The 14969-nt window shown below is 31.4% G+C and overlaps 1 protein-coding gene across 1 annotated transcript; it reads right to left on the bottom strand.

The window, feature by feature from the left end:
• Nucleotides 1-4815: 4815 nt before the first annotated feature.
• On the bottom strand, nucleotides 4816-11849 carry LOC114396460 (probable LRR receptor-like serine/threonine-protein kinase At5g10290). The gene is made up of 11 exons (XM_028358442.1): nucleotides 11443-11849; nucleotides 10293-10425; nucleotides 10065-10136; nucleotides 9621-9764; nucleotides 9476-9547; nucleotides 9299-9364; nucleotides 8377-8447; nucleotides 8136-8267; nucleotides 7003-7344; nucleotides 5995-6389; nucleotides 4816-5338 (listed from the first exon to the last, which is right to left on the bottom strand). Exons 1-11 carry the CDS (start codon nucleotides 11516-11518, stop codon nucleotides 5021-5023), a joined length of 1821 nt encoding a protein of 606 aa, XP_028214243.1. The 5' UTR covers nucleotides 11519-11849; the 3' UTR covers nucleotides 4816-5020.
• Between the last annotated feature and the right edge of the window lie 3120 nt (nucleotides 11850-14969).

Raw genomic sequence — 14969 nt, 5'->3', positions numbered from 1 at the left:
ATAAGAGAGAAACAACAATAGAGATCAAATTAGGAAGTTAAAAATAACTCAAGAACTCTATTAATTATTAGGTACCTGTTAAGGATTAAAAGTAAAAAAGCATTTATAAGAAAGTGTTATAAATTAATGTACTTCTATAATATATTTCTAATGATTCTTTATATGAGATTTTCAATATTTCTTTTTACAAATGACTGTATTAATTATATTTCTTAATTTCTGTACGTAAATAAAAAAGAACGGAAGTATTATGAAAGTATCTATCTGCTATTTAGCCAATTTTGTTTCCATGACTAAGGAATACTAAAAAAGAGAGAGGCATATGTATTTTATTTATTTTTTTGCATTTTATCTCATATTTTGTAAAACTGCGAAATATGAACTGGTTTTTCAAAGGTAACTTGTCAAGCTTCGTAATGGGAGTGTATAAACTGCAACACTGAAGTCAGAATGAATCAAAGTTAAGTTAGAGATTAAATAATGCGTACCTTCAAAGGTAACTTGTGCCTTTACTCTAAGTCACTAATGAGGACAAATCATTGAACCTTATTAAGTCTTAGAATATTCCAAAACAATCGTCCTCCAAGTTTGTAGTTCATGTTTTTTTTTTTTTAGGTTCCGACTTGTTATAACATTATGGTGTTTATAATGTACCCAAGACTTCTATATGTTGTTCCAATAAATCATTTGCCAGTTTTCTCTCAACCCACTGACTACTGCATCATGGCCAACTGAGTACACCATGACTCTCACACGTCCCTAGTGGACAGAGCTCGACAGTTACAAAGCGAGTAGCTGCTACACCTATCAACAAAGAAACGTCAAAAGATGAAGAAAATTATCAATTCACTCACAATATACTTGCACGAGACACATACTAACTAATGCATTAGAGTTCATTTGCAGATACTACACACCTCGCTCAAACTAAGAGATCACCCGAATGAGAACACATCAGATTAGATATTAAAGTCATCAAAAGGGAGCTCGAACATATCAGAACTTGGTAACAACTCATTTTTCTTCTTTTAATGTTACACATTTTTTTATCACTTCGCTATTTTATAATGTTCAATAAAATATTTTATTTAAAAAATGATTTCATAATTAACTAAAAAGCTTGTTAGCTCCTTGTCAAGCATACCAAATCAAACAAATTAATAGTATAAAATAAAAGTTCAAGTATGGTATCCTCAAATACTTGTGTAATATTCGATAAAATAACAATGCTCACTAATTATGACGGTTAGAAACAACGATTTTAATTGAATTGTGATCATGTAAATAATAAGAACATGAAGAAACAAAAATTTGAAGAGCAAAAGAACAAGAAACTTTTTTTTTGTAATTTTTACCCACACTTGAAATGCATTAAAAATAGGAAAAATAACAATGAACAAAAGTGTTGGGGTTAATTTCACAAAATCATCTTCTCATGCATACAAAAGTCACCCCTCTAGTTCAAAGTCCAATTATTATTATTAACTCATCAAAATACTTAATCTCTAATTCCTCATATGGAAAGAATCTAAGTCCCTTAACCAAACTATCAATTCTTTGACTAGTTTAATCAAGTGACTTACTTTAAGAATAAGAGTTAAAAATGATTAACAAGTTTTGCTCTATCCCTAGCTGGACACAAAATTCATTAGGTGTTCTTCTTTATTTTTGAGTTCAAATGCATTTTTCAATGATCATTCAAACCACATAATCAAACACTGGGTGATCAAGTCAAAGCAAGCATTAATGCATAAAAAAATATTTAATAATGAACAATAAACACAAATTAATAACCACATGCATACATAAAGATGAGTTTAGTTACACCTACCTCGAAAAGGAGTGGATCTAACTACATAACTATAAGAAGAATAAAAAGAATACAAAAGATGAAGAGAAATGGTAGGAAAGCCATGAAGAACAAGGGAGAGCTTCTCAACCTTCACCCAAACCCTAGATAGGTCCCCCAGCCAAATCTATTGAATCCCCCTTCAATTTAGCCTTTTACCCTTTTGTTCCAGCCTCTTTACGCCATCTCATCAGTTCCCACACTTAGCCTTTGATTTTTTAGGCTTAGGCTCTCAAGTGCAATAACAAAATGAGCTTTTTGATGTTTCCAGGCTTAGCATCAAGATGATAGTAACAAAACAAGTGAAATTTGGCCTTGAAAACTTGCTTCCAAAGGTATAGCTTGATCTTCCAATTGCTATTTTTCAAAAATCTTCAATTCTTCTTCTTTTTCTACAATAAAACATCAAAAGCTAATAAAATTTCTTAAAAGTTAAAGACACTAGACTTATTCCTAATTAATAGTTATATTAGTATAAAAGTTATTAAAACAAAGTTTTAAGTAATGAAAAATGTAAGGTAAATATTAAGATATGTAAGCACATACAACATTCATCACCTACAAATATATTTGTCTATACGATAAAAAGAATCATATAATCATATTTTTATATATTTTGACATTTATCAGTTGGTTCAATGATTAATTTCTATTTTAGTAATTTAACTTAAGAGATTTAAATTAAAATCTTTTAACAAAAACATAGATGACTTAAATATATTATTGTCCTTGTAAAATTAACGAGTTTTGAGTTTAGTCTTTATGGTTTGTTTTTTATTTTCATCCCTAAAAAAATTACTTCTTACTATGCAATTCGTCAAGTGCTTATTTGTTTAAACATTAACAGAAGACCAAGTGATCATCTTAGATAACTCTCATCAATGCTAGTGATACAATGTCAACATGTGATACCTCTAAAAAAATATGCTAGATTTCTAAAATAAATGTTATCTATCTATCTTAAAATAAATTTAGCTTAAATGTAATTTTGGTATGTCTATTTTACTCAATTTACAATTTTGATTCTTTCATTTTAAAATAGATACAGTTGGTCCCTTTATTTTAAAAAATCTTCAATTTTAGTCCCGCTATTTCAATAGAGACATTTGGTCATTCTACTTTAGAAAATTTGTAATTTTGATCAAATTCTTAATTTTACATATGTTTTATTTATTTTAATTAATTATAATGTAAGAAATAATATGTAGAGAAAATTGAAAATGGATCAACTTGAAAATTTTTTAAAATATGGAGATCAGAATTGTGGATTTTTTGAAATAAAGAGACTGAATGTTTCTATTTTAAAATAAAGGGAACAAAATGATGGATTGAACAAAATAAGAGGATCAAAATTAAATTTAATTCAATAAATTTGAAGGATGAAAATAGTGATTTCAGATTTTGGAAGGATGGAAATCAAGAAAAAAACATTTTACAGCGACCAAAACCAAAAATTCTTTCATTTTATAGGGACAAAAATAATAATTTTAAATTTTAGAGGATGAAAAACAAAAATAAAATTTTATAGGATCTAAAAACATTTTTAAACCAAAATAAATTTTTAACTTTCAATAGTTATGTTTGTCAACCGTATTAAACAATAGAAATAAGTCTAATGAGTAATGATTAACTGAATAAGAAAAAACCTAATAATTAATATTTCATTACTTACACAATTTCAATAATTAAAGAGACCATTTAAAATTTTAATCATGAAAAATCAACTAAACTCAACAGAGATTTGTAGACTAATGCACCTAAAAAATCTAAAATTGGGAAGCATGCCATTCCTGTGTTTAGTTATCCCTCCGGAATTATTTCCATATTGGTCACATTTAAAATTCGGAAGCAATGCAGAGCGGTGGTGTGACCACAGGTTTAACATGTTTTTTTGCAATTGCATGCCGTTGCAGGCATTAATTGAGGGATGTGGACGTCATGAGTTATGACGTAGTTGCTGATTCAAGTGAACCAACAATTACAATCCTGTTCTATTAGAGAAAAGAGATCACATCACATGTAGTACTATAAAAGAAACCAAGTTTGCCCGTGCAACATCCGTGAATTGGTTTATTTTCAGTTGCCTAAACGTAAAATAGAACAACCTTTGTCCTTTGTTTGCTTTGCTATATAAACTGTTCTTGCGGCTAGCTGCTACCACGACGATTACAATTCACGGTCTCACTTAGCATCATTATATATATTCCTCATCCCAATTGTTGATCCTAGATACATAGATAGAAAACATGTCTATTGAAGCTATGGCGATGGTGGGTATGGATTACAAAGAATGTGCAATCTCATTGGAAAAGTGGGATCCCCTTTACCCACAACAACCTCCTTTGTACCTTCTGGCTGCAGAGCGTAATGAAATAGTTAATTTGACTGCAGAGGGGATGAAAGCAAAGATCCGAGAATGGGCAAAAGCTGTTGCTTCAAGTTCCAAGCAACAACGTGTAACAAATGACAAGGGCAAAGTGCATGTATTTAGCTAGTACTAATTTGCTAATTTGTTATAGGAACAAAACAAATGTTGCCTAAGCTTTACCCAGAAATTGAATACCATGTTTAATTCACCAGCATCGCATGCTATGCCAATTAGTGCTATACACACTAATTTGACCTCATCTTTTGTAAGTCTACGCACTAATTTGACATGCCCAGAGTCATGCACCTAATCTTTTAACGTCATCATCTTGCTAGTATCTCTGTAGCCATCTAATTATTAATGTTAATGATACATTAGACGCATACGAGCATAAACACGGTCAAATTCACATAACTGAAAATCAGCAACAACTTGGTATCTGATTCCTACAGGAAAACTCTCAGAAAACCTTCACTTATAAGTTGTTGAATGGTCGATTGTGCCTGCACTGAAATTTAATTCACGGGGTGCTTTGCTTTCATCACTTATGAGTTGTTTCCCTCCCTTCCCTTCCCATCATTAGAGTTACTTCAACAAATAAGGGGGGAAAAGTTAAAACCTTATTTAATTATAGAAAAAAGTAATCTCATAGCAAGCATAATAATCAGAATATGAAGATTATTACCTATATTTTTACACTTGGAGTACAATAACACCTATGTTTGTTTTTAATCGAATTCACCTCTTAAGAAGGGATAATGTGATACAGTATCAACTGTAATGGTCTAAATTTATGTATCTTCTCATCTTCCACCCGATAACTCAACTGCATCTTGGTTATTATAAACCGAATCTTCTCCCCAGTTCATTCTTCTTTGCAGTCTCTCATAATCTTGCCTTGTATTGACCTCCACATGCTGCCATTCCTCCCATCTTTCAGCTAGCCCTTCTCCCTCTAACATTCTTACAACCTCTGACATTGCTGGACGATCCTCGGGTGATGCTTGTGTGCAGAGTAATGCAATTTGTACAATTACTTCAACATCTTCTATGTTGTAATTTTTATTAAGGTTGCAATCAACAATAGTCTCTAGTCTTTTCTCCCGCTGCAGTTTCTTAACCTACACAAAACACAATATGGTAAAACCAGTAACCAATAGATAAACTGAATAATAATACGAACCTTATATATGAAGACAAGCACAAAAACCAAGTAGGCAGGAGCATATCTCTTTACAAAAATTACTTCACCTTTTGCTTATCAACATTGTAAAATGCAAAACCATGACTTAAAAAATACAGTTCAACTTATTCCAAGCTTGATAAGCATGTAGAAGTTCAATTATAGTACAGAAACTTCTAGTAGCTCATCACAAACTTTTACTCCCTGTCTATGTGCATGTTTAATTTCACGTTGAGTCTACCAGCCAACAATTTTAGGTAAATGTTTAAATGATTGATCTCATGTCAAATAATTGATTCTAAGTTCAAAACTGATTTTAACTTGAAGCAACATTAAGTAACTTTTGTATTAGATTAAAACTTACTTCACCTTCCTTCTAGAATAAAAACACCCCAACATATAAATCATTTCACTTTGAAATCAATTTTGTAAATTCAATTTCATTCAAAATTAATTTTGCAAATGTTCACCCTAACACAAACACACTATATCAATAAAATGCCAAAGTCGATATCATCAAAGCACCAAGAGGCATGCACAAGTTCCAAGCATGTTATACATATATGAAACATGATACTAATGAGGTTGTCTCACATGGTCAAGCAATAAGACGTCATCTTCCTCTTCCAGACGTGAAAAGTCAATTGCACGCTGACCTGTTACAAGCTCCATAAGCATAATCCCATAACCAAAAACATCTGTCCTTTCTGAAGATTTTCCAGTGGACAAGTATTCTGGAGCTATATGACCCATTGTCCCACGAACTTGAGTTGTCACATTAGTATGTCGAATATCAACTAATTTTGCCAAACCAAAGTCACCGACAACTGCTTCAAAATCTCCATCAAGTAATATATTAGCTGCCTTCACATCCCTATGAATAATCCTAGGATTGCATTGCTCGTGAAGATATTCTAGGCCACGGGCAGTTCCTAGAGCCACTCGTTTTCTGGTAGGCCAATCTAAAACGGGTTCCCCACGTTTGAGTTCTGCACCAGTATTCATGCAGACAAATTATCACTAAAAAACAACCAAATTATAAAAGCAAACTTAAAAACAATACAGAGATTCAAGCTACCCTCAAATTAAAATACTGCCAGACAAGGATACAAAATTCATAATGCAGACATGGTTGAATTCCATGTCACATCAGGCTTTCATGATTTTAATACAGCACAAATCTGAATATTTAAAATTGGGTACGCCTGCAAGATGAAAGTTGCCATATTTCTACTGAGTTTTAGTGATAAAACACATGTCATCATATTCATCTCTCACATTCTTGTTCTATTCCCAAAAGTCTGTTGGGAAGACAAGAACTACTAATAACAAAAGAACTCTGAAGTTCCAGACAAAAATTTTGAAAATGTCAGAAGTGTCCTGAATGTTAGATTAAAACTTGATTATCTAGGAAATGTTAAGATGGCTTATATGACTGAAACCAAACAAGATATTAAGGTCGGTAACTATTTAACTACATGAATGACCCCTCTAATCCAAGTTACAAATAATGTAATAACTAATAATACTCTCTCTTTTATAGCAAATCAATTTTAATACTTAGCAGACCCCAGGAATTCTCATATCAATGTAACTAAATACCTCGTAAACGATAGGCAACACTTAAGTTCTGCATGAAGGGATAAACTAAGAGGCGTTCAGTTGAAGTAGTACAAAAACCAATGAGCCGTAACAGATTCCTATGGACAGCTATGCTTATCAACTCCACTTCACGCTGGAAAGCTGCATCACCCGCAGGACTTTCATAATCAGTTAACCTTTTGACAGCAACTTTGGTGCCATCTGCTAGAATACCTTTATAAACCTTTCCAAAACCTCCCTGTCCTAAAATATTTTTCTCGCTGAAGTTGTCTGTAGCTATCTGCAGTTCTTTCCAGGAAAATCTTTTTATTTGACCAAATGTAATTCGGCGATCGACTTCACCTGAAGATACATGAAAAAAGGAGATTAAAATAGATAGTTAGCAAGAGAAAAATTCAAATAAAATAGATAGTTCACATCAACCTTAATTTTAAAATTGATATTAACTACGAAACTTGATTGTTTCCTTGTTTTAATTTTTTTTCTCAGCTTATTGACTCTTTAGCATACATTACCCTTCCTTTGGTGTACTTCTCTTCTTTTTCATAATACTTTTTATAAAATGAATGTTATACAGTATTTCAACTAGTTGTCACAATTAAAAGCATTACAAGATAGTTCAACCAGTAAATTCTGATGTGTGGTCATGGAAGGTTCAAAAGAATGGTGATGGTATACACTAATGTGTGGTCATTAGATCCAATGGGCCATAAGTTGTCCGGACACCAAAATAAAGCAAAGCCACAAACCAAACATATTGGCAATTCTAATGTGTAAGATATTAGAAGAACTAAGCCTGATCAATAAAAATAAGTTTACATTAATTAACCAGATGTTCTAAAATGGAAAAGATATTACTGCAGCCAGATGCCATTGGACCATCATGGTGGATATCAGTATTTTTTTCAACAAGAAAAATGCAATTCCAATAAATAGATGGTGCATAACGAGCTAAGAAAAAAAAAATCTAAAATATGGACAAAATGTTTTATATCATATTAATTCATCACTTGATAGTGTTAGATCGGCTTGTAACAGAATGCGTAGGTAGTGTCACCAGATCAATAGTTTCTGACGCTTGCACCTACAAACAATCTAAAAAGCATTGCACAAACTAAAAAGGGAACTCAAACCTGGAACATCTACATAAACTTCACGCTTGCACCCCTTGTACCAGAAGAACAGCAGGCCACCAAGAAAAAGAATAACAACTAAACCTGTAACTGTCCCAGCTATGAGGCCTATTTTTGTTTTATGTGACGAATCTGACAAGTGAAGGAAAACTAGTTTTCAGCTTGTTGCCTGTAAATGGAGGCGAGGGGGATGGGGGTAGAAAAACACCTTACAGAACAAAACAGGATCAACAAAAGTAACCTTGATATGCATTATCAGATGTGCAAAGATGATGGTAATTCACACCACAATTCAAATTATTTCCAGTGAAACTGCAATGAGGAACATAGTGAAACTAAGTGGAACGTAAAAAAATCTAATTAAACAATGGACAGCATCACATGAATCCTAAATTCAAAAGTTCTATTCCTCTCCAAGGACTCCATAAACATAAAAATGTTAAGATAGATGTCTGACTATACAAGGACAAGACACAGAATAATTTTATATGAGAAAATATTGTTGTGATACTTATGATAGAGAAAATAACAGAGAATCAATTAAGGTGATTTGGAAATGTGTAAAGAAGGCCACTAGAAGTAAGTTTAGTCCAGTGAAAAGGAATAAATGGAGACCAAGAAGGACATTGAAGAAAATTATTAAAAAGGATCTCATGGTGAATAATATCTTTGAGAATTTGGTTTATTATTGAACTCAATTGCATTGTATGATCCATGTAGCTGACCTCACCTAGAGAGACAAGGCTATTGTTGTTGTTTCCTTAACAAGGGCGATCAGCATTTTCCAATGAAAAACCATATTTCTTGGAATTGACAAAAAAATCTACCACCTTTTTAATCTTCTGCCTTTCAATATTATATATCAGGTATATGGAAAAAAGTCATACTGTGGAACTTAATTACTAAATTAAGTTGGAGAAATTGAATATGTGATGACTACAAATCTTTCAAAGGAAGATCAAAAGTGGAACCAGGGAAGACCATTAGAATCATAGACTACCATTTGATTATGTAACAGTTGAATGAAGTTGTAGATTTAGGTTCTTTAGGACATATGCATCCACTTTCCAGATGTTTTAGCTATAGTCATTGAGTCAGGGATACAAATTTATCTTTAAAAGGTGCTTTAAATATTCAATCTAATACTAATTTACCATACATACTTGTACATAGGAATGCTGAATAACTGCTCTGGAATCTGCCCGCTAAGATCATTTGAATCTAGCATACTGCAAAAGAGAAGTTTAAGCAATCCATCAGATATAATGATAAATTGATAATAAAATGTACTTAAAAGTTAAAAGTAAGAAACAATAAGTATCAAAAAATAGTTTACATACACATTGATCAAGCTTGGGAGACTGGCAAGTGATTCTGGAATAGTCCCATAGAGATTGTTTTGACTCAATGTCCTAGTTGAAGGACCAAAATTAGACACTTCCAGACATTACAAAAGGAAAATAGATGATAAGATTCCATACTTACAAGAATTGAAGCCTTTTAAGATTACCAAGTGAATATGGTATTTCACCAGTTAATTTGTTGCTTTCCAAATCCAATCTGACCAAGTTTGTAAGATTTCCAAATTCTTTTGGTATGTCACCAGTAATGTTATTCCCTTGCAAAGAACTGCATTATAAATGTGTAACATACATCACTTTCTCAAATCAACAATTAGAAAGTAGGAACCCTAATGAATGATTGAATAGTCTACTACAATTCATAATATACATAGAAGATAGTATATTCAACAATCCTGAGTAAGCATATAAAAATAACACAGAAATCTATTTATCCATGTGATTTCATGAATTCATGTCTTAACAGTATAATGAAACAAAAAAAGCACGATGAGACGAGGAACTGAAACCAGGGACGGAGCAGGGGGAGGGGTCAGTTTTGTGGATATTTCATATCACAAATACTTACAGAATTGTAAGACTTTTTAGAGATCCAATTCTAGGTGTCAACGATCCTGTGAATCCCATAAATTCTAGTGAACTGCAACAAAGTAATAATTATACAATATGAATAAAATGATAAATTATTTCTGTACCAATGAAGGTTGAGGCTATCAAAATCTTCTGCAAATTAAATATTTAAAAGAAAGCAACCAGTGGAGATTTACATTAAGAAATAAGAATAAGAATATCTTACATTCGAACAACGTTGCTATTCTGGTCACATTCAACATTGGACCAAGTACAAGGGTTTACTAGATTTTTATTCCAGTTTGTAAGCTGGTTGGCAGAAACATTCAATGATACCTTCAAAGCATACAATGCATCTTCTGAAATGAACATAAACATTATGCATCTATTAGGGTTAAGACTGAGAGTCGAGTCCAACTCCACTTGCAACTTTGACAAAACTAGAAAGGAAGATAAATGTCAAATCCATATCATTTTCTACTGAAATCTTATAAAAATAATAAGATTATCAGATTTTGTTGACAAACATTTTTATCTATGTATTCATCACAAATGAATAAAAAATTAAACTTTGAGAAGAACATGTCTAACTCTAAACTAAACCAAAAACTGAAGAGTACGTCACTTTGGCTCTCAGCTATATCTACTGTTGTTTGCTTGTAATTTCTAAGTGAGACAAGGGACATTATCTACGTATTCCTCATAAATGAATAAAAAATTAAACTTGAGAAGAACACGTCTAACTCTAAACTAAACCAAAAACTGAAGAGTACATCACCTTGGCTCTCAGTTATATCTATTGTTGTTTGCTTGTAATTTCTAAGTGAGACAAGGGACAGGTTGCTAAAAGAGGATGTTATCAAGGAATACACAAACACATGCTTGTTTCAATAATAAAACAACTTCTAACAATGTGCAAAGGTACAGTTTGCCAACACAATAATGATTTTTCCCGGTAAGAATGGGACCCAAGTTCCGAAGTTTCATTAATTCACATACACTGCTACTAAACAGTTTATTCTCAGGTTGAAAGAATGATCATTAATTCATATGGAGCATATTTAAATAAATTAAAAAATAATCCAACTGACTTTGCAAAAAGATATAGGAAAAGGGCAAAATGAGGATGGATCAAAGTGCCACCTGGTCAATCCAAACAGTCACACTAGTGTACCAGAAAGGATTACGAAGAAACTAAATCTTAGAGAGGCAGAACAAAAATACTATTGAGTCAAAATATGAATGAATCTTAATTGTCTATTAAGTTAAAATCCTGAAACTGACAGAGACAAAGGAATTGAAGGAAATAAAAAGTGCAGTTAAATTTTACATAGCTTTAGCTTAGCATGGCAGATGAAAAGAAGAGAAGATTGAACCTTGTGAATCAAGCTCATGCAGTGCAGAAGAAGAGCATAAGCTAGTCAATAGCAAAAGAACAGATGCCAAATCCATTTTTCCACTGACATCAACCAGTGACACTACAACGTATATTATGCTCTAGTAGCACATGGCAAATCTTCATCTTTGTAGTTGCAATCAGTAAAGAAAAACTGTATATATAAAGATAAAAGGAAAGGAAAGAAAAAATGAGGCAAATTGCCTGAACAACGATATGATACTGTTATGAGATGTGTCAAATGACCAACCGTGAATTTTGAACTATCTATCAAAAGAAAAGAAGCTTAAGTACTAACAGATAGGGGTCAACCACACAAAAAGAGTGAGAAAAAATGAAACCGGGAACAGAAATGGAATCATGTACAAGACAAAAATGAATGAATCCAAGATTATTTGAACCGGTCAAACAAAGTCAGTTTCTTTTCTTTATAACTTTTTGTTGGTAAAATAAATAAAATGAACTAAACAGATGAACAGGACATAGCAGACAGAACAAATTATTATTAAATTATTATTCTTGCAGTGATATAATAATAGCAATATAGGCAAAAACCGCTATGGAGAATAATAAATTGAAAAAAGAAAACCCTATGATATTTTAACCCCTTTTTTATTAGATGACAATAATACTGAGCGGTGAAGGTAGCATCTAATATCTATGGTCATGGTCTAGTAGCAATCCAATGTGCTATCCACTAGACACTAGTACATTGAAAATAAAGACCAATCATTGTCGTCCAATCTCTATCATTAGCTGGTTTTTTTGTTTTCTTTTCCTTTTTTTTTTCTTTTCTACGACCCATAAAAAATATTCGATTTAATTTACTTCTTAAAAGAATATCAAATAATTTTCTAAAATTGTAAATGCAATACATTTTAATCTTTAGTCATTTCAGATCTTATATATTAGATAACTAACATGTATGGAGCTAATCAACTAACAGAATTTATCCCCAAAACAATCAAGTAATTAATCACAGCTATCTATCATCAATAGTTGTATCATTATCTTGTAATATCCTCACGAGCTAGAAAGTGAATCATTACTCTCAGCTTAGAGAGTAAAAGAGAGGGGGGAAACTATTAGAATCGAGTGGTTTAGTCAAAATGTGAGCAAGTTGGACTGAAATAGAGATTGAAAACAAATAAAATAAGCGATTATAAAACTTTTCATGCACAATACGCCAACTAATATCTATGTGCTTAGTGCATTCATAGAAGCGCGCATTGGCGACAATATGGGAGAGTTGACTGACTAATGACTATCACGATATAATATGGCTAGAACATAGCAATAGCACGCATTTCACAAAGTAGATAACTAAGAGATTAAAATAAAGAAGATAACTAAGTTATTGGATATTGCAAAATGTGGAAACAAGAGCTTTGGACTCAAACTTAATAAGAGAAACAGGCTATATTATGCTTCTTGGATTTCCAACAAACAAGAGAATCACCAAGGAAAAATACAAGTCAAGCAATCTAGTCGGAGTCACAAAAAGCCTTCAATTGAACAGTGGAAGATATAGGGGAAAATAAACCTTGAACAGGAGAACCTTTGAAATATCGAAGAACACAGTGATGAATCAGCCTAATTGTTACACAAAATATTTGATGTATTGCCTTGTAGAGGTCAAATATAACGATATGCCAATTAGGTGTTTATATGTTAGTACATTAGTATAAGGATTTAAGGATCATTGCTAAAAGAATAAAACTTAATATATAGTGGGAGCTGGTTTAGTAGCCAACAAACTAACATTAGAAAGAACCAAAAATGTGTATGGGTTTGAGTTGGTTCATATTAGTCTGGGTTTTGCACGCTCAAATCTAATGCTTGAAACAACATTATCCAATTTGCAATTTTAAAATCCCAAATAATTTGATAATCCAAATCAATCTGAAATTTTTCTTTAGAAAAAAGTAAACCTATTTTTTTTATTTAATTTAAGTTAATCGAATCAGACTAATGTAAATCATGTCCACCTCCCGTAAAATCTTATCTCAATCAAGTAAGAATGCACCTTTCACTAACCAGCAAGAAAACACTTCTTATTTCAATAACAAATTTCTCTAATGAGTATTATTATTTCGTACAAATCATCATTGCACAAATAGTAATATCAGACGGGGATCTTTATTTTAAAATAGATATTTATTGAAAAATAAAATAAATAAAAACTGAAATTTGACGAAAAACTGTTTGTGTGATTTTTACGAAAATCAATTCGTAACTTTTTAGCATTTTCCTTCTCCAATATCCCAACAACACTATCTTATATACATACAACAATTCTTAAAACTATCATTATGGTAGGAGAAAAAAACTATCATTCAAGTGAACAAAAGTTTCATTAGTCATTAATATTCCGTCAACATGAAGTTTCAACTTGAATAAAAACCTCGATGGCAAGGTCCAAGATTATTATTTGGTTCCTACTTATACATGAATACCTTTTCATTCAGCCAAGCCAATAAAAAAAAGAAAAGAGTTCTTATATTTTACCACTCCTAAATATCAAACACCTTATCAACAAATCTCTTTTTTTTATTGTATCTCATGATCTATCATATTAATATTTATCTCTTTTCTCTCTCTATCTCTCAATTTGTCAATTAATTTTTGGTAGTTAAAGACTTTTCCTAAAGAAAACCTCTTCGGTTGGGCTAAAATCAGTTGTTACACATTAGTATGATTGTCATTTTTTACTTATTCATTAACAATTTTAATTCTGCAACTTGTGGTAATTACTACTTATTTTTAAGTGATTAGTTAACTACAGTTAAAGATGCACTAATTTTCCTCTTTAAAAAAAAACAAAAAAAAGTGAAATCGGATTAAATAACACTGCATTTGGGGCTTTCGCTCTCGGATTAGGTGAATCAAAGTCCACGAGGTCGTTTGGACTAGAATATTTTGTCCTTTTCAATCTTTTTCGTGGAGAAACTTTATTTAACTAATCAGATTTGTTTTTCTCAAAAGTCAAAAGAAAAAACTACTGTCCCCCGATTTCTGCCCATGGCACCTTTTAAAAATTGTCTTATTTAATATTTTAATTTATTAAGTTGTAATTTTTTCAAGATATATTTTTTTAAAACAATAATATATAAAACAAGCTTCGGAAAAGAGATGAAAAATGTAAGAAAAGAAAACATGAATAACCATGAATTTTCTTTGTTTATTTCAAGAAAAAGTAAAAAGTAAATAATTGTCTTCTAGAAACAAAAATTTAAACTTTTATTTTCTTTTATTTTTCCTTCAATTTAAATTTCAAATTTCTCTTCTTTTTCATTTTCTTTCTCCTCTATCAAACATAAGATAAATGTAAATACTTCTTTTACTGAAAATTTAAATATTAATTTATTACATTATGAGAAATTAACTAATAATTTCTTTTGCTAAATTCAACCTTCTTGGTTAACTTACAAATTCTGAATTATGTAATAACGATGGTGATTTTTGTATTTCTTAATGATTACATTAATGCCACATCAACATGTTAAG

This window comes from Glycine soja, chromosome 18 (genome assembly GCF_004193775.1).
Source record: "Glycine soja cultivar W05 chromosome 18, ASM419377v2, whole genome shotgun sequence".
Classification (NCBI taxonomy): Eukaryota; Viridiplantae; Streptophyta; class Magnoliopsida; order Fabales; family Fabaceae; genus Glycine; species Glycine soja.
Note: the sequence above shows the minus strand (reverse complement) of the source record. Positions and strands in the feature narration are given on the sequence as shown.